This window comes from Piliocolobus tephrosceles, chromosome 14, assembly GCF_002776525.5.
Source record: "Piliocolobus tephrosceles isolate RC106 chromosome 14, ASM277652v3, whole genome shotgun sequence".
In the NCBI taxonomy this organism is placed as follows: Eukaryota; Metazoa; Chordata; class Mammalia; order Primates; family Cercopithecidae; genus Piliocolobus; species Piliocolobus tephrosceles.
The window spans coordinates 21900066-21919541 of NC_045447.1; the positions used below are offsets into that span (position 1 = coordinate 21900066).

At 41.5% G+C, this 19476-nt stretch overlaps 1 protein-coding gene across 3 annotated transcripts in view; it reads left to right on the forward strand.

Moving 5' to 3' along the window:
• ASTN2 (astrotactin 2) overlaps positions 1-19476 on the forward strand; it is a 997023-nt gene that overhangs the window by 276370 nt on the left and 701177 nt on the right. For 2 of the 3 annotated variants that reach the window (XM_023223654.2, XM_023223656.2), the window contains exon 4: positions 3408-3560. The exons of the other annotated variant lie outside the window; for it this stretch is intronic. In XM_023223654.2, coding sequence (XP_023079422.1) covers positions 3408-3560 — 153 coding nt within the window. The remainder of the gene's footprint in view (positions 1-3407; positions 3561-19476) is intronic. 3 annotated transcript variants of the gene reach the window in all.

Genomic DNA, 19476 nt, shown 5'->3' on the forward strand with positions numbered 1-19476 from the left:
GTGGGGTTGGTTAATGGGTTAAAAAAAATAGAAAAAATGAATAAGGCCTATCTGATAGCACAACAGAGTGATTATAGTCAATAATTCTTCATTGTGGATTTTAGATAATTTGAAGAGTATAATTGGTTTGTTTGTAATTCAAATACTAAATACTTGAAGGGATGGATACCCTGTTCTCCATGCTGTGCTTATTTCACCCTGCATGCCGGTATCAAAATGTCTCTTTTACTCCATAAACACATACATCTTCTATGTACCTACAAAAACTAAAAAGAAAAATTTTTTAATGCTTCCAAAATCATGTCCTTGGAGCAGGGTATCCAATCTTTTGGTTTTCCTGGACCACATTCAAAGAAGAATGGGCCACACATAAAATACACTAACATTAACAATAGCTGATGAACTAAAAACCAAAAACCAAAAACAAATGAACAAAAAACAAAAAATTCAAATCTCATAATGTTTTATGGAAGTTTATGAATTTGCATTCGGGCTGCATTCAAAGCTGCTCTGAGCTGCATGTGACCCCTGGGCTGCGGGTTGGACAAGCTTGCCTCAGAGAATGACATTCAAGCATCATGTCCATGCTCAAAAGGTTTCAGATTTTGGAGCATTTCAGATTTCAGATTTTCGGATTAGGGATGCTTAACCTGTAGACTGGGTGCCTTAAACAAGAGAAATTTATTTTCTCATACTTCTGGAGGCTGAAAAGTCAAGATCAAGGTGCCAGTGTGTTTGAGTTCTGGCGAGGGTCCTCTTCCTGGCCTGCAGATGCCACCCCTTACTGTGTCCTCTCACAGCCTTCCCTCAGTGTGTGGCCGTAGAAAGAGAGTGGGGTCTTTCTTTCTTACCCTTTTTATAAGGTCACCTATCCTATCAGATTGGGATCCCATTCTTATGACTTCATCTAACCTTAATTACCTACTAAAACCTTCACCTCCAAATACAGTCACACTGGGAGTTAGAGCTCCAGCATATAAATTGCAGAAGGAGGGAGCACAATTTGATCTGTGGCTGTGTCTGGAGATAGAATCTTTGAGAAGTAATTAAGATTAAATGAGGTCATAAGAAGGGGTCCTGATCTGATTGAACTTTGGCCTTATCAAAAGAGGAAAGGAGAGTTTATTTTCTCTTCTCTCTCTCTTTCCCTGCTCCCCCACAGAGTGAGGACACAGGGAGGAGAAGGTGGCCATCTGTAAGCCAGGAATAGAAATCTCACCAAAACCACCCTGATGTTGAACTTTTAGCCTTCAGAACTGTGAAAAAAATAAATGTCTGTTGTTTAAGACAATCAGGCTATGATATTTTTGTTATGTCAGGCCAAACTAAGCTATGTCTTTGGTTTGCAGCATTGGTATGTAAAGTTTTTTTCTATAAATTCTGTTGAATGAATGAATCAATGAATAAATGCAGAAATGAATGAATGAATATTGACAGACCCTATGTGGGTCATTCCCTTTGAGGATTCCAAACTGTGGCTTATTCTGGACTTTTGACCAAAGTGTAGCCCACCTGTTACAATTTTGGGCAAAGCACTTTTCTCTCTGGGTTTAAGGAATCAAAACTGGGCATGTCATTGATTCTCGGAATTGTACTGTAGGCTATAGCTGAAGGATTCTTCATCCCAGGCTTGGAGAAGGGAACCCATGTCTGGAATCTTCTCGGTTCATCTTCGAGTACACCTAATTGAGATATCTGTGGAGAGAGAGAGCAAAGGAGGCAGATGAGGAAACTGTAATGCTACCACACGATTCATTTTTACTGTCAATTGTCTTTCTTCCTTAGTAATCATACATTTTCCCTGTCACCCTCAAGATGGGACTTCTCACAAAACCCAATACCAGAAGAAGCCCTCTAGGTCTGACTTACTCTGCAGACACATCTGTCTAAGCTGATAAGCTTCCCTGAGAAAACAGGAGCTCCTTAGAAATGAATACTGGGATGTTCAGGAGCCTTCTTTGTCTAGTCTGATGAAGCCCCTTCAAAGAAACAGAAATCGTTGGCACATCCCATCTCTTGGCATCAGACAGCAGGTAGCTCAAACTGAAGAAGAAATTTCTGAACCTCTGGAGACATAGATGGAGGGAGGGCTGAGTTTGAAGATTTCAAAGTCAGGGCTGTCTTTGGGAATTTCTCAGAACAAAGGCACTGAGGCTATTCAGCAAATTTTCTTTTCTTCTTTTTGGTTTTCTCTCCTTGCTTTTTATGTTGCCTCTTTCCTTCCTTCTCAAGCTTTTCTGTTTTTTTTTCCTTTTATCTTCCAACTTTTTCTCTCTGCTCTTCTGACCTTACTTTCTCCGTGTACTGAACTTTCTACCAGTTTCAATTTTGAAACTTTTTTGGAAATGTGGCTGCTAACAGTTCATTGGAAGGTATTGGTGCAAGTGGAATATTGGACAAGGGGTTAGAAGGCTTGACTCTGCTACTTTCTATCTTGGAGCAAGTCATATATTGTGTTTTGGGGCTTCAACATCCCTTCAATAAAATGGGTTTATGTTGCTAAGTGATCGACATATCCACAGTACTGTTGTTGTGTCTCCTAAGATACTGTGTGACCTTCGCTGCCACTGCCCTGGTTCAGGCCACCATTGCCTTTGGCTGGCTACTTCCAAAGCATCAGTCCAGGCCTCCTTTCCTCCCTCAATTTGGATTCTCCATACTTTAGTGAGTGATTGTTTTCAAAGTGACTTAACTTGAACACATCAATTTCCTGTTTAAAACCTTTTGGTGATTACCTTTCGCCATTAGGATACAATTTATACTCCTAAGTGTGGCCTACCAGATGTCCTTTTCACTCCAACCTCATCTCTTTGCAAGCTCCCTTGCAACTACCATAAATTACTTTCCATTGCTCAAGCACCATGCTTCTTCTGGCTTCAGATCATCATACATACTTTTCCTTCCATCCAGGATGTTGTCTTCTCTGGTCTATCCAACCTCACTCTGATCCTGCTTTCTTTACTAATTCTTACTCATCCTTAAGGTCTCATCCTAAATATTGCCTCCTTCTGGAAGCCTACCTTGATTCTCAGATGGGTTAGTTGACCCTTTTCAGTGATCCTCTGGAATTTTGTACTCTTCTATTGCAAAACTATTGTACAATGTTAGAATTGTCTGGACATGTCTCCTATTGAAATAAGAATTACTTGAATAATGAATTGTGTCTCACATTTCACTACCAAGCCCTCTAGTCTCAAGGGCCTAGAGCAGTACCTGGAATGTTGTAAATGTTGAATACATAAGTATGTAATCCAACAGATACATCTGTGGCTAGACTGATAGGTTGTGATTCTATATCTTCAATGGGTCAGGGAGGGAGTTTCAAGGAATTAGGGTGGCCAGGCCTAGTGCTCTAGGGGCTGAGGGTGGGCTCAAGCCCTAACCTCAGCTCCATTGCTACCTTATAGCAGCAGCTGAGGTGACTCAGGAGACAGTGGAGTCCCTGATGCAGAAGTTCAAGGAGAGTTTCCGCGCTAACACGCCCATCGAGATCGGTCAGCTGCAACCAGCCCTGCGCAGCACGTCGGCAGGAAAGAGGAAGCGGAGGAGCAAGTCTCGAGGTAGGCCCTCCTGGCACATCTGGCCAGGAAGTCAGAAGGCTGTTCCCTGATTCCGAAGATGCTAGGGAGATCTGTGCCTTCTTCCCTTGCTTCCCTGGGCTCATAGAACGTGTGCCACTCTCTCCCTGATAAATCCCCTTGGAGGCTGAAGACCTATGCTCCCTACACCCAGAGCTAACCTCTCTGAGCCCCAAGTGCCTCAGCTGAGAATGAGAATGGATCGTGTAAGTTTTACAGTGACTGAGGTTAGCAACTATATATGGAAAGTGTGTAACACCAGGACCTCTGCAGAGTAGATGTTCTTTACGTTGTCGCTGGTCAGAGAGTACAAAGTGGCAGAGCATTCTTGTAGGAGACATCCTCAGTCTGGGAGCCAGAAACAGGGATCTGAGCCTATTTTTTAGTAGGCTGAATAACAGAATGATCAAGAGTGGTATTGTAAATTAGATAGAATTAATTCAACTTTTGTTTCTGCTGCTACCTAGCTATGTCACTCAGGGCAAATCCCTCTACTTCTCCAAGCCACTCTTGTCTCACAGGGTTGTAAGAATATCTCAGCACAGTTCCTAACCCAGCAGTTGTTAAAAAGCAGATATTTTCTTCCTGCTCCTTTTCCTCACTGCTGCTGCTGCTGCTGCTTCTCCTTCTCCTTCTCCTTCTCTTCTCCTCCTCCTCCTTCTCCTCTTCCTCCTCCTCCTCCTTATCCTCCTTATCCTCTTCCTCCTTCTCCTTCTCCTTCTACATCTCCTCCTCCTTCATTTTCATCTCCTCCTACCTCTCTTCCTCCTTCTCCTTCTCCTCCTCATTCCTTCTTTCTTCTTATACCATCTATGTGACTTTGTATATGAAGGAAACCAACTTGTCACTGCTTAATTTCCAAACCATTTTTTTTCTATCTACTCAGTAGTCCCCAGCTGAGTAGACAGAAAAAGTAGTAGTCTCCTCTTCTTGCATCTCATTTTTCCATTTTCTGTAACTTGGCTCTGATCAGGTCATCCCCGTTTCCCCACAGCTTCAGTGGTTATCTAGCACCTTCAGACATGTTCAGGTTATGAACATGACACTCAAAGCCACACAGAGCTGTGGTCTCCACTGTCTTTCTTTTTTTTTTTTTTTTTGCGGGGGGGGGGACAGAGTCTCGCTGTGTCTCCTGGGCCGGAGTGCAGTGGCCAGATCTCAGCTCACTGCAAGCTCCGCTGCCTCCTGGGTTCACGCCATTCTCTCGCCTCAGCCTCCCAAGTAGCTGGGACTACAGGCGCCCGCCACCTCGCCCGGCTAGTTTTTTGTATTTTTTAGTAGAGACGGGGTTTCACCATGTTAGCCAGGATGGTCTCGATCTCCTGACCTCGTGATCCGCCCGTCTCGGCCTCCCAAAGTGCTGGGATTACAGGCTTGAGCCACCGCGCCCGGCCTCCACTGTCTTTCCTAGATTGATGTGCTCTGTCCTCAGTGCTCTTTCCCATGCCATGCTGTCTGCATGAAACCACCTCTCTGGCCCCTAAGGGTAATTGTTGGCACTCGTTGACACTTAACTTAGTCCAAGAAGCAGGTTAAATGATATACACATCTTATCTCATTTGATTCTCACAGCAACCTTATGAAGCAGGTACGGTGGTAATTCCCATTTTACGGATAATTTCACTAAGGTACAAGCAACTATTGTAATCTGTCCAAGGGGACATTCTAGTAAGTTGTGGGGCCAGGGAGAACCCAGCAGTCTGATTCTCAAACCTTTTAACTTAACCACTATGTACTATTATGTTGGTGCCATTACTTTTGCACCAACCTAATACACTAATGAAATTCTACCTGTCTTTTCAAGCTTAACATGCATGGCACATTTCTATGAAGACATTGTTGATTCGCAGTCACAATTCACTCTGAATCCTCCCAGCTTTCCTTTATACATGTATTAAGCACTAGATTCATTTTTGTGTAATATAATTTTCTTTTGTCTAGCTCTTTCCTTAGCTAGACAGAGAGTTCTTTGAAGGTAGAGATTGTCTTAATATTTTACATTCCTGGCCTAAATCAGTGTCTGACACATAATAGATGTTTGCTGTCTGCTGAGAGGATGTCTAATTCTTAATCTTGTAAAATCTTGAATCCTATAAAAAACGAAGCTCTACATGTTAAGCTTTGAGGTCATAAATTGAGGCAGAAGAAAATGATGGAATTCATTTTGGGAACTCACATGGGAAACCCCAGGTTTAAACCATTTTGTAGTGATACAGAGTAGTCACCTTAAAGTCAGAGAGGTCAGTGTGCTAGTCTCTGCCCAAGTTAGTTTTAACTTGCATGACTTTGGAAGTATCATTGGTTCTGCCTGAACCTCAGTTTCTTCTTCTATAAAATGAAGATACCAAGCCCTACATCAGAAGACTGTTGTGAAGACCTGATAAAAGGCTGAATATAGACCACCTTGGAAAGTTCAGATGGTATGCATCAGGAAATGAATACATGCAATCTTATGTTTGTTCTGGGTGAGGCATTTAGGGTTACTTGAAATTTCATATGGCTTTACCTATCCATCTTTACCTCTTTATCATTCACCAGAAATTCCCCTCCTAAGTCCTCTCCGCACATACATACTCCATAAACACTCTTGACTCCAAGTCTATAGCTTTTTCCCCTTCATTACCAACCTGAATTCATTTTTTAACATCACATTCTAAACATTTTTATGTCAAGGAATTTTTCAAAAATATTATTTTTATGCGCCGTAATTTTCTTCACTAAGCCCCTACTATTAGGCATTTGGGCTGCTCCTAGTATTTCATCATGATAAACAGTGTCACATAGAAAGTATTTTTGCATAAAAGTTGGCACTTACTTTAACATGTTTCCCCTCTTAGAGAAGAATTTCATAGTCAGACTGTTAATAAAAATATGTTTTAAGTTATTGTAATTTACAAGTTAGATGGGGGTCTCAGATAACTATGCATGAAGTAATTTATTTGTATCTCTTCCATATCTGTCCTTCCTCTTTGTCACCATCGTGACCACTGTCATTTGTTAACTGCTCCTTACAACTCTACCCTGCTTGCATTCAGTCTCCTCAAAACTACCAAAGCAATCTTTTAGAAAGATAAACCAGAGAAAGCCCCTCCCCTGCTTAAAATCCTTTGACAGTTTTCTTTTATTCTTAGAATATGATCCAAACTCTGCACCTTGGCTTGCGGATCTGGCTCTGGCTCCTGCCCTCTTTTCGAACATCATTTGCTCTGCATTTCCTTGTGCTCCAGCCAAACTGGCTTCCTTCACGTTTCACAAGCACAGCAAACGGTTCCTTCTTTAGCATCTGAGAACTTGTTCTTCCTTCTCCTTGCCATGCCTCTTTCTTTCCCCCAGCTGCTCTCCTAGCCAGCCCCTTCACGCCTTTAAAATGTCAGCTCCTAAAAACCAACTTCCATGACTACCCAATCTACACTTTTGCTCCTTTCAGTCCCCAACCTGCTACTATCTCTTACGTCACCCTTTTTTTTAACTTCTTCCACAGTAGTAGTTCAGACTAAAATTTTTAAATTTTTGCTTGTCTTCTATCCTCCTCTCTAAAATATAAGCTTCATATTTATAAATCTAACACATAGAAATGGCTTAATAAATATTTTTTGACTAAATGAGTGTATTAACATCAAAGATCACTGGAAAATGGCTCAGCTTTATAACTTTCATATTGATAGTGCAAGAGGAATCTGTGATAAAGCAAAGCCTCCTGGTACCGACGCCCAGAGAATTCTATTCCCCTCTTAGACAGAATCACTGACAAGTAGCACAGTAAATGTGCTCAAGTGGATGTTATTAAAGCAATTTCCAAAACAGCTTAATCACAATGTGCTTGTGATTTTGCTGCTACCGTGGGATACAATTTCTGCAGGAGAAGAGTAAGAACAGTATATGTCACCCCTATACTTCCAAACTTACCCAAGACAGCCCATCAAGATTTTCTTGGACAAAAGAATTTCATAATTTAAAAAAAAAAAAAGTTGGAAATTCTCCACCTTCCCTCTTTTTCTTGAAGATTCTTGAATGAATCTTAGTCTATTAAAAATTCTGAGAAGTCCTGCAGTACAGAAAGCTGGGCTGCTTTGTTTAACTCGATGTCTTGATGCTATATTGACTGCAAACTCTTATTACTGTATCCCACTGGAACATTTATTAATGACTTCTGGAACAGAAACATCTATAGGAACACAATTTTGGAAATGTGCCATTAGCCTCCAGAATCCCAAATAGGATGGTCTGAATCCTCTGTCTTTCACTGTTTCTGCCCTCCCCTGCTGTTGAGGTGGCCGTGGGCTGCCTGGTCCAGATTGGGAGCACCTTCCCTCTTTCTGCTTCCTTGGGCCTCACTCCTGGGCCATGGTACCCACTAGTTCCCAACAGATGGAGTAGGTAGCCGAGAACCAGTGCCATGGAATTGAGCACGTGGTTAAAAGCACCTCCAAAGTATTTGTGTAGCTATGGCTTCCTCCTGAGATGCCTGGTGGAGGCTGAAGTGCATCATTCTTAGTCAGACAGAGGAAGGCTAGTGGAGATTTCAACTGCTGACTTCATGTTAGTGACGGGGTTTTATGAGGCTGCTGTTAAGGAACCACTCCCCAGCCTCTCATGTGCAGTATAAAGGGGAGTGGTATTAACATAAAGCAGAGGAGGATTTCTTCGGATGTGCAGAAGAAATTCCATGGGTTCATTTGGTTTAGGTAGTGGATTTTGAAAGCAGGACTTCGTATTTGAAATTTAATTCCAACATTGACTAACTAAATGCTCTTAAGCAAATGAAAAAGAGCTCTGTTTTCCCTTCTGGAGATAGTGCTAATAATACCAACATCACATGTGGGTTGTGAATTAATACCCAAGAGATGCTTAGCCCAGTGCTTGTCCCATGTTCCACTCTCAGTAAGGACTAGCTAGTCCAATCACTGTCATCCAAGGCCTGCCCATTGGACTACAGAGTCTCATAAATCCATCTTCCCCGTCCTGAGCCATTTCCTGTAGCTTGGTTGAGGTCTCCTTGTCCCTCATCCAGATTCCTGCAGCAGCCTTGTCACAGATGAATGTATGCTCCACCCTAGCAGCTGGGTGATCATTTGAAACACTAAATTTGGCCATGTTCCTCCCCCACCTAGAACATTGTGCTGATTTTCTGTCACTTGCACTGGAGGCTTCTCGAGCTTCTTGAAGTCTTCTTAAAGGCAGATGAAAATGAACTTAACCCCAAAGGGTCTGCAGCTATGCTCAAAGGAATCTGTCATAAAGTCTACATTGCAGGTTCATCTTTTAAAAGATCATGCCATTTTATTTCATAGTATATGCATGTTTATTTTAGTTTAAGTTATGTTATAGTATTTGTCAGTTAATTAATTTAACATTTGCTCAGTTCCTCATATAATAATGATGTCCCAGGAAGAAGAACCATGATTTAGCTGATTATAAGAGGATGAGAATACTACCATCTTCAAAGGATTTCCATAGGCTGGAATAAGATAATCCTAGTAAAGCATTTAGCACAGAGCCAGACAGAATTTGCATGCTGAATATATGTGCTCTTTTATTGTGTTATTTATTATTCTTATCACTGCTATGATTATTAGTCTTATTTTTGTCAGTATTATTACCTCACAGAGATACATTTACCCTGTTAAAGAAACAAGAACCAATAGGATGAAGGGCATATTGTTGAATGGGATTAAAAGTTGCCATCTCTTGCTACACAAGGCTCCCTGGGTTGTACCCTGACTCTGTCTGCTCCTGACCCCCAACCCACCGTGTCCTACAGCTTCCAGCACACGGGCCACTTCTCCCTTCCACCGTGTGCCTTGCTTTCTAGGTCCAGTGCCCATCACATTCTTCCTGAAAGGCCCTTTCCTCCTCCCCACCCTTTCGCTCCAGGCAAAAAATTGCTGTTTATCTTCAAAATCCAGCCTCAGTGTCTGCTCTGTGAAGCATTTTCTCAGCCCCTACCACAGCTGAGCGGGCTACTCTTTTGTCTGAGCACTCATAGCCCCAGTACTGTTTCTTATCACTGCCCTTATTGCAGTCCGTCGTAAATACATCTGTCACCTTCTTCAGCTCTCACAGTCCCATGGTGGAAAAAACAGTGATTTATGTCTTTCTGTAGAATGAATGCCTAACAGGGAACTGGCATGGGATAGTAATTGGCTTAATGGGAGAATGTATGAATAAATTCATGAATGGATGGAGATGGGCAAATAGATAAAGGGAGGTAGCTGGGAGTTCACAGAATGCAAAGGGTTACTGGGATGCAGTGCCTACCATCTATTGAGCATTTGGTACGTTCTAGACATCTTGCTCATCACAGATTTTATCTGATTTAAAAGCTCCCAATAACCCATGAGGTAAGTACTATAATTATCCCCATTCAACAAAGGAGGAAACAAGCTTACACAGTTTCAGTCACTTGTCTAAGTTTACTCAACTAGTACAGAGTGGAGCTATGAATTCAGAGCCCATATTTAAATTCCCAGATGACTTGAGCTCTACTCTTAGCTACCACGACTAAGATCTTTGAGCTGTGAAATTATACCTACCTAGTCTAGATCCTGGAAGGAAGTACGTGCAGCTTCTCTTGCATTGGCAGTGTTTCTGTGTCATCAGTGCTGCTGTGAGAGTGTTCAGGAGCTATGAGGTCCTAGAAGGTGAAGCATCTCCCTCTCTGAGTTAAGAATGAATCAACACTGTCCCCTCAGCTTTTAGCTAACCCCAGGGAGCCAGTCCCATGTCCTCAGGAGCCCACAGTGTTACATCACTGGACAGTGCTCTGTGCATATTTTAAGGCATCCTCTCTCAATGTTTGTAGTTTGCCATGCATATATAGTATATGCCACCTAGATCTCTGCCTACCAGGACTTCACCATTTATTGAAGGAAGCAGGGGATTACATATCTGCACCACAATGGATACATGAAGGTTGTGTAGCCTGGCTTGGAGTATTTACTAAACTGGTGGAATAATTAAAGAAGACTTTGCAGAGCAGGTAATCTTAAGTAATGCATTAACTAAAGAGAAGTTTATGAAGACATTGCTGGTAGAAGAAAGAAAATATGCAAATGCACATGGGGATGAAGCTGTGCAGGGGGTAAGGGGAATATCTGGGGGAAAATGTGATCCAGGCAGGTGCCAGTGGGAAGATGGAAAACCACAAAATCCTCCATAAAAATCAGACCCTGAATTTTGCTTACACATTTCCCAGCAGCATCCCACACTTGGGAGGAGAAGCAAATTCTGGCTCCTTTATCCTTCTTGATAGATAAGCTTCAATGTGCTTTTACTGTGGGACACTGTCCCTGGAACACAGGCGTGTTGTGTGTGTGTGTGTGTGTGTGTGTGTGTGTGTGTGTGTGTGTATAATTTTCATTAGTAACTGGCCATGAATTATTCAATTAGTTGGAAGAAAATAGAAACATTAGCAACTTTAAATTAGTTGCCTTAATGGATTGTTGCTCCGCTTAAATATTGAACAGGCAGCCCCAGGATTGATCTTTCTTTGTTTCTTTTGTCCCCATCTTTGCTTCCCTACCCTTTATCCTTCTTAGCAGCCTTCCCTTCCTACCAAAGGATTTTTGGGTGGGGTTTAGGTTTACCGCCCCTTTTGACAAAGGAAGTTTTGACATTGCATTGTCAAAATAAGTTTACACTTAAACCATGAGATAATTATAGGGGTTACAAGGAGAACTGGGTAGACACAACTACCTGGAGACCAGCCCTGAGTCTAAGATGAAATAACTCCTTTTACCTCCACCTCTATGCTCTTTCTGCAACTTGAATTTCTGCCTCTTTCCCATTGCCAATATGCAAATTCTACTCTTCTTTCAAAAAAGACCTTTAAGTCATTTTCTTCATGAAGGATTTTCAAATTTTTCCCAAATGAAAGCCGTGCATACCTCCTCCAAACTTTGACAAGCTCTTCACTATCTTCCCTGAGATATTTGTCATTTACTATATATATATATATATTTTTTTTTTTTGAGACGGAGTCTCGCTCTGTTGCCCAGGCTGGGGTGCAGTGGCTGGATCTCAGCTCACTGCAAGCTCCGCTGCCTCCTGGGTTCACGCCATTCTCCTGCCTCAGCCTTCTGAGTAGCTGGGACTACAGGCGCCCCCCACCTTGCCCGGCTAGTTTTTTGTATTTTTAGTAGAGACGGGGTTTCACCGGTTAGCCAGGATGGTCTCCATCTCCTGACCTCGTGATCCGCCCGTCTCGGCCTCCCAAAGTGCTGGGATTACAGGCTTGAGCCACTGCGCCCGGCCCATTTACTATATTTTTATTCAAGTAATTTGTAGTCACTTCTTCTCCCTTAATTACTCTCAAGTGCACAGCTATGTTTAGGTCATGTCTGTGTTCCCATTGGCTAGCCTGCTTCCTGACAAATAGCAGATCCTCAATTAATAATTGATGAATTAATGGACAATTAGTCAAACTGGCTTCATGATGTTGGACAAAACCTTCCACTCTCTGGGCCTCAATGTCCCCATCTAAAAGGCTATATGGCATTGTGGCAGCGTGCTCAGGGTCTGGAGTCAGACAGATGTGGATCCACATCCTAGCTCTGCCACTGACTGGTTCAACTTTGGGAAATGATTTAAGCATCAAATCTCCATTACCTAATCTACAAATCATATAATCAGTCACCTCACAGGGAGGCTGGGAGAATTAGTTAATGTATGTAAACTGCTCAGCAGGCTGTACTGAACATTGTAAGCACCTAATGAATCTTTGTTGTTGTTAATTTGGAAAGCAAAGGTGATATGCTAATTTCCATAGGTCTCCCCCAACTCAAATAGTCTTTGATGATATATATAATTGAGAAACATTGTTGTCCACTGAAAAGTTCAGAATTTGGAATCAAAAACTTCTGGTTTGAACCCCAACCCTGCCCTAAGTTCAATGGATCCTCAGGGAGGATCCTCAGAGAAACTGTTTAATATCCTCGGGATTTCATCCCCAGTATCTGGGGACATGAGGATATCTGCCATTCTTTTTGTCCAGGACTGTTGTGAGAATATGCTAGGATGCTTATGGAAATGCTTCTTTAAAGCATGCTATAGATTTGTTGCATCCTGGAATCAGAGCCGTGGCATCTTCAAAGACAAGAAATGACATGTATCTTTGATTAGGAAACCTTTTCCGTAGGTCTCTGGCTTTCTGTCTCTTGACCTCAGGTCCCTTGTAAGAGGTGCAGCTGGGGACAGTACCACCACCAACCCGGTGACCCACAGGTTGTATTGCACTGAGACATACGAGAGCTGATCAGTAGTCAGAGCGCACAGCTGCCTCCATAAATCTTCCCTGATGTGTCTTTCAGAGAAGTTTGTGTTCCTGAAAGTGTATGTCTCCTTCAGGCAGTTTTTCTTGTCCATCTGAAATATGTCAGGGGGCTCTCAGTCAATTCTGTCTGGCCTGGAGGATGGAGAGGCAACTGAAAGAAGCTTTAGCGGAAGGCTCTGGACCAGATCCTGGTGGGGCCTAGGGATACAACTCTACCATATTTCTTTCAGTAGAATGGTATAATGCTACATTAGCATTGTTGCATAATAAAACAACCTGAAACGTAGTGAACTAAAATAGCACCCATTTATTTAGCACTTAATTCAAGAAAAACATTTGGGCTTGGCTCCAGGTGGTTGGTTCTGTCCTGGGTGGGGTAGGTTCAGCTGACATCTCATGCACCTGTGGCTAGCCAGCTATCCCAGCGTGGTTCACATGCTTGGGAGATCCAAAATCAGCAGAAGTATGAGCTGCAAGGGTTTTTGAGGATTGAGCCCAAAAGGTACACATTATCATTCTGCTTCATTGTCTGATCCAATCTGCTTGTATTTGTGGAAATGATGGAGACAGGGACTCACTGATGTCATACAGAGAAACTAGTAGATCCAGGAATGGAATAATTCAAGTCCTCTAATTTGTGAAATCATTTGAACATAGAAAATCATGTTTTAAAAAAAGCCCAAATCCATAAAATATTTAAAGAGGTTTATTTTAAGCCAATATGAGTGACTATGAACCCCGGTAGTCCCAAGGGGTCCTGAGAAAGTGTTCCTGAGAGTAACAGTGTGGTTTTACACATTTTATGGAGACAGAAGTTATACGCAGAGACATAAATCGATATATGTAAGGTATACATTGGTTCAGGGGTACTTACAGGTCATAGGTGGATTAAAAGATTTTCTGATTGGCAATTGGTTGAGTTAAGCTTTATCTAAAGACTTGAAGTAAATGCTTGAGTTAAGATAAGGGGGAGTTGTAGATGCCAAGATTCTTGTTATGTAGATGCCAAGATTCTTGTTATGTAGATGAAGCCTCCAGGTAGTAACGTTAGAGATAATATGGTAAATCTACTTTTTAAGACCTTAAAAGTACCAGACTCTTACTTAATTTCTCCTAGATTTGCAGAAAGACCTAGAAAGGGAAGGAGATTCTCTACAGATGCAGATATTCCCCACAAAAGATGGTTTTGCAAGGCCGTCTCAAAATATATCAAGGAAATATATTTTGGAGTAAAATATGTTGATTTCCTTCAGAGTCTGCTACTTGTCATGTGTTACTACATCAGAGTCAGGTTGGAATTTGGTATCTTATTGCTACAGAGTCTATTTTGTCAATCTTTTGATCTCTATTTTAATATGAATGCTGGTCAGTTGTGCCTAAACTCCAAAAGAAGAGGGGTATAATGAGGCATGTCTGCCCTTTTCATTGTAATGGGAAATTCAGCTTTTCAGGTTTCTCTTGGCTTAGAGTGTGGTAGGGGTATCCATTCAGTGTGTTGATGGGTTTCAGGTTCTATTTTTGGTCCTCACAGGCCCTATTACCTACACTAGGAGGGACCGTTGGTGAAATTTAACAAAATACATAGTTAGAAGTTGACAACTTTGGCTATTTTCTAATTCAACTGTAATCAACTGCATAAATCACTTAGAAGACTACAACGAGAAGCTTTACATTTTTCTATGATTGAGATAGACATGATTAAACATAGTGAGGATATGACATAGACTACCTGGGCCATTAGCAGATTTTTTCAAGCATGCTGCAAATAGGTGCTCAGGGAGAAGGGGCAGGGGAGCTGTGGCTGAATAGGTAGGGCTTTTTTTTAAAAATCAAGCTTATATTCTGTGTTTATATATTGGGCTTCAATATTTTGATATAAAAATCTCAATTCTGAAATTGCATGTGTGTGTCTGTGTGTGTGTGTGGATATAACAAAAGTTCCCATTCCTACATGGAAAGAAAGCAGGCAAGTCATGTAGTAAACTTTCAGCAGTATGGCTGACAAAGCTAACATGAGCCTTCTTCCTGTTCCATACACACACAAGATAAATGTTGGACAAAATATACTTTTTAAAAAATTCAGATTCATCCCAAAAGTAAAGAAAGGAAGCCCCCTGGGCTTGAGGAATGCAAATATAAATTGTAAGAAATGCAAAGCCAAGCTATGAGTTCAGAAGCTGGTGTCATGATGACTCCAGGTAGGGGTGAGGTGAGGTGGGATACAAGTAGAAAGAAAGCCTGGGCAAGGAAAAAGTGAAAGATAAAGTGACAGGAATAAACCCCAAAGCATCAGAAATTACAGTGAATATAATTTGCACATTAAGATTCAGTGATAGTTTTTATTTTTTTTTTTCATTTTTGTTGTTGAGATACAATCTTACTGTCACCCAGGCTGGAGTGCAGTGGCGTGATTTCAGCTCATGCAGCCGCAACCTCCAGGGCTCAGGCAATCCTCCCACTGCAGCCTCCTGAGTAGTCAGTATTACGGGTGCATGCCACTATGCCCAGTTGAATTTTTCATATTTTTTGTAGAGATGAGGTTTTACCATGCTGCCCAGGCTAGTCTTGAATTCCTTAGCTCAAGGGATCTGCTCACCTTGGCCTCCCAAATTGCTGGGATTACAGGCATGCGCCACCACGCCTGGCCCAGTGATAGGTTATATTAAACAATACTCAGTTATATACTGTTTCCCAGAGATCATTCTAAAGCCTAAGGACACAAAGTTTGACGGTAGGCAAAGGGAAAGGAAAAATATATATTATGTGAAAACTAATCAAATGAAGTCTTACAAAGAAATGGAATCATATGGCAAAATTAAGTTTATAACAATAAGAAGGAACAAGGAAAAATCCTTAGGAATAGAGAGTATTATTAATTAACCAAAAAAGAAACCATTTACTGGGAAAGAAATGAAATTTGTACTTACATATAGGAAGAACATGGTTTCAAAATCCTTAAAGAAAAAAAAAAAAACTAAGAGAAGTACAGGGACATGTTGATTAATACACAGCCCAAGTGGGAGACATTTTACAAAAGTCTTCCTATTAGAACAAGTAGAGAAACTCTCACTAATATTATTGAAAAATTTAACTACACTATTAAAAATATAATAAAATGGACATATATAAAATTCTGCCCTCAAAAATTAGAGGTTAGAAAGTTTTCTTAAGAAGAGAGAAATTCTGTTTATGGGTCTTGACATCTTATAACCTCAATTTTCTGGCTTTGGCCATTTCTTAACATTTTATTTTATTTTCAGTGATGACTCTGCAACATTTAGGGCTAGATAGAGTTTAATTTTTATCTGTCTGAAAGTTGTTTATTTTAGATCAAGGGATGGATATAGGGAGAAGCAATTCGTGTGCAGATTTTATGTTTTTGTTTATTGTTTGAGGAATGGAGGGAGGAAGCGGGTATGGCAGAGGTTGTGGTTAAGGAGAACACTTCCAGAAAAATGGTCGCTGTCAGTGCAAAGAAGTGGTATTTGCCTTCAATCCATATATCTCATGTTTCTGCTTCAAATTGAAATTACCATTACCGAGATTATGACAATGAAAGGAATCTGACCTAACCAATTCCATGTTGCTTATAACCTCCAAGCTGCCTGATATGGTTTGGCTCTGTGTCCCCACCCAAATCTCATCTTGAATTGTACTCCCATAATTCCCACATGTTGTAGAAGGGACCTAGTGGGAGATAAATGAACCATAGGTGCGGTTTCCCCCATTCTGTTCTCATAGGAGTGAATAAGTCTCATGAGATCTGAGAGTTTTAGCAGGGGTTTCCACTTTTGCGTCTTCGTCATTCTCTCTTTGCCTGCTTCCATCCATGTAAGATGGGACTTGCTCCTCCTTGCCTTCTGCCATGATTGTGAGGCTTCTACAGCCAAGTGGAACTGTAAGTTCAATTAAACTTCTTTCTTCTGTAAATTGCCCAGTCTCGGGTATGTCCTTATCAGCAGTGTGAAAAGGGACTAATACGCCGCCCTTGTTCAACCCTAGGCATAGGCCAAGCTAACTATGGAGAAATTTAGTTTATAGTTTAACTTTGAAACAAAGATGGCAACAACAACCCCTTTCTGATACAAACCCACTCCTTGCTTGGGGATCAGACCTGCTTTGTAAAATTAACACATTAGCCACAAGATTAGAAATTATGGCTCAGATGTCATGCAGTCAGGGGCCACAAGATTCCTAACCTCCCCAATTGCCCTTATAGATAACATCACTGTCATAAAACCTAAGATTAGTGTCTGAAGTATTTTCAGACCCTGATTTCTTTCTTCTTCTTCTTCTTCTTCTTCTTCTTCTTCTTCTTCTCCTTCTCCTTCTCCTTCTCCTTCTCCTTCTCCTTCTCCTTCTCCTTCTCCTTCTCCTTCTCCTTCTCCTTCTCCTTCTCCTTCTTCTTCTTCTTCTTCTTTTCTTTTTTTTTTGAGACAGAGTCTCACTCTGTCACCAGGCTGGAGTGCAGTGGAGCAATCTTGCCCACTGCAACCTCCGCCTCCCGGGTTCAAGTGATTCTCCTGCCTCAGTCTCCTGAGTAGCTGAGACTACAGGCACGTGCTAGCACGCCCAGCTAATTTTTGTACTTTTAGTAGAAATGGGGTATTACCATGTTGGCCAGAATGTCAGACCCTGATTTCTGATGGACTAGCTGGTGCCACACAGACCAGTAAACTGGCTTGTCTGGTCTTGTAGCCCCCACTCAGGAACTGACTCAGTGCAAGAAGACAGCTTTCACTCCCTATGATTTCTTCCATGACCCAACCGATCAGTGTTTCTTATTCCCTAACCCCTGCTCACCAAACTATCCTTAAAAAACCCTAACTTCTGAAATCACAGGGAGACTGTGATTTGAGTGATGAAACCCCAGTCTTCCATTTAGCTGGCTGTGCATTAATTAAACTCTCTATTGTAAAAATGTGCTGTTCTCAGTGCCTCAGCTTTTCTAGGCAATGGACAAGATGAACCCATTGAGCAATTACAAAACCATGGAAATAAAGCCATTGTCAGGGAATTTTCTGTAGAAAGAGCCTTCTCCAAATTACCTATGTGTGATCTGGTTATAGAGATTTGCAGGGAGCAGCTGTAACACCTGACCTCTTCCTGTATCTGTGTCAGCCTTGCTACCTGCTGAGGGTGTTGGCTGAGAAAGGTTGGTGAGCTCCCTTTCAGTGGAGTGTTGCAGACCAACCTTCGCAGATTGTAACATGGAGAAGGGTCCCGAAGAAATCTTCTTGCTTTCAGGCAGAACTACATAGAAATAACTCCACAAGATCTTGAGAATTCAAGAGTAGGTAATTATACCAATAACTACAGCAACCCAGGATGGCTAAACTCTCTGATAGACTCTTTGGCCTCATTCTTAGATCATCATCTGTGGTCCCAACAGAGTCACACAAGTCCAAGTCAGAGCAATTATCCTTCCATAGGATGAGACCTTTCCAAACTGCTCTTTAGGGCTGCTGTGGCTAATTCCCATTTCCCCAATTCAAGCCCCACCTATTCCTTCTGTGTAAGTTTAAGTACCTACCCAGGGTCTCCAACTTTACTTTCATTATTCTTTCAGCTGAGTGTCTAGCAAGTGCAAGATACTATGCTCAGTCCTGAGACCACAACGGAAATCTAGACATATGAGGTCCTCATCTCTATGTAACTCAAGGTTTGGAAAAAAACAGACAATCAACTATGCTCAGTCCTGAGACCACAATGGAAATCTAGACATATGAGGTCCTCATCTCTATGTAACTCAGGGTTTGGAGAAAAAACAGACAATCAATCACTCACTCAAGCATTCAAGTATAGTGATGACAGATTATTAAACGTGCACTGGAGTAAATTACTTTGGTGCTAACCATTCTAGTTGTCCACCAAGGCTGCAGTGAAACCAGTTAGGCTTCCTGCTCCTTTGCCTTGGCTAGAAATACTCTCTTGAATTCCTCCAACAAAGGTGAAATTATAGGAGGAATGAATCTCAAAGCTAGTGTCATGGGTTTTGTTTATTCTACTTTCTAATTTGGGACATATATCTGATGTCCCAATAATCTGACAATTATTGGCCATTTCTTTTGTGCTCTTTACTCTTTTAAGAGTATTGAGTGTCAGATGTATTACTGTAAAAACCTTTCTCTAACCCTTACTTTGTGAAATTAATGGATGTTCAGAGACATGAAGTAAGTTGCCCAAACTTGCACAGCCAGTCAGTGGTGGAGCTTGGATTTAAATTTAGACCTTCCTGCTTCCAGTTCTCCTGTCCCTTCTCCTACGTTGTAGCTGTGCCTATTAGCAGTACATTCCTCCAAGACTTGTGTTCACATTACCGGTGTGGGGTCTCTACACATACACGGGCCTCAGAGCTTAGACTGAAACTTGGCAGAAATGAAGGCAGCAACAACAAGGGTCCTTTACTGAATATCCTAATTACTCTGGTGGGATTCATATTCATTTTCTGAACTAATTATTATTAAGAATATGCCATCTGTGTAAATTGGGTTTTATGATTTTGTTGTAAACTTTCATGCAATTTAACTTAAAAAAAAGAAAAAAAGAAAAAGAAAACTAATCTTTAATGTCATTCCGTGATGGAAAAATGCTGGTTTGATGTACAAGGTCTAATTGCCCCCACCA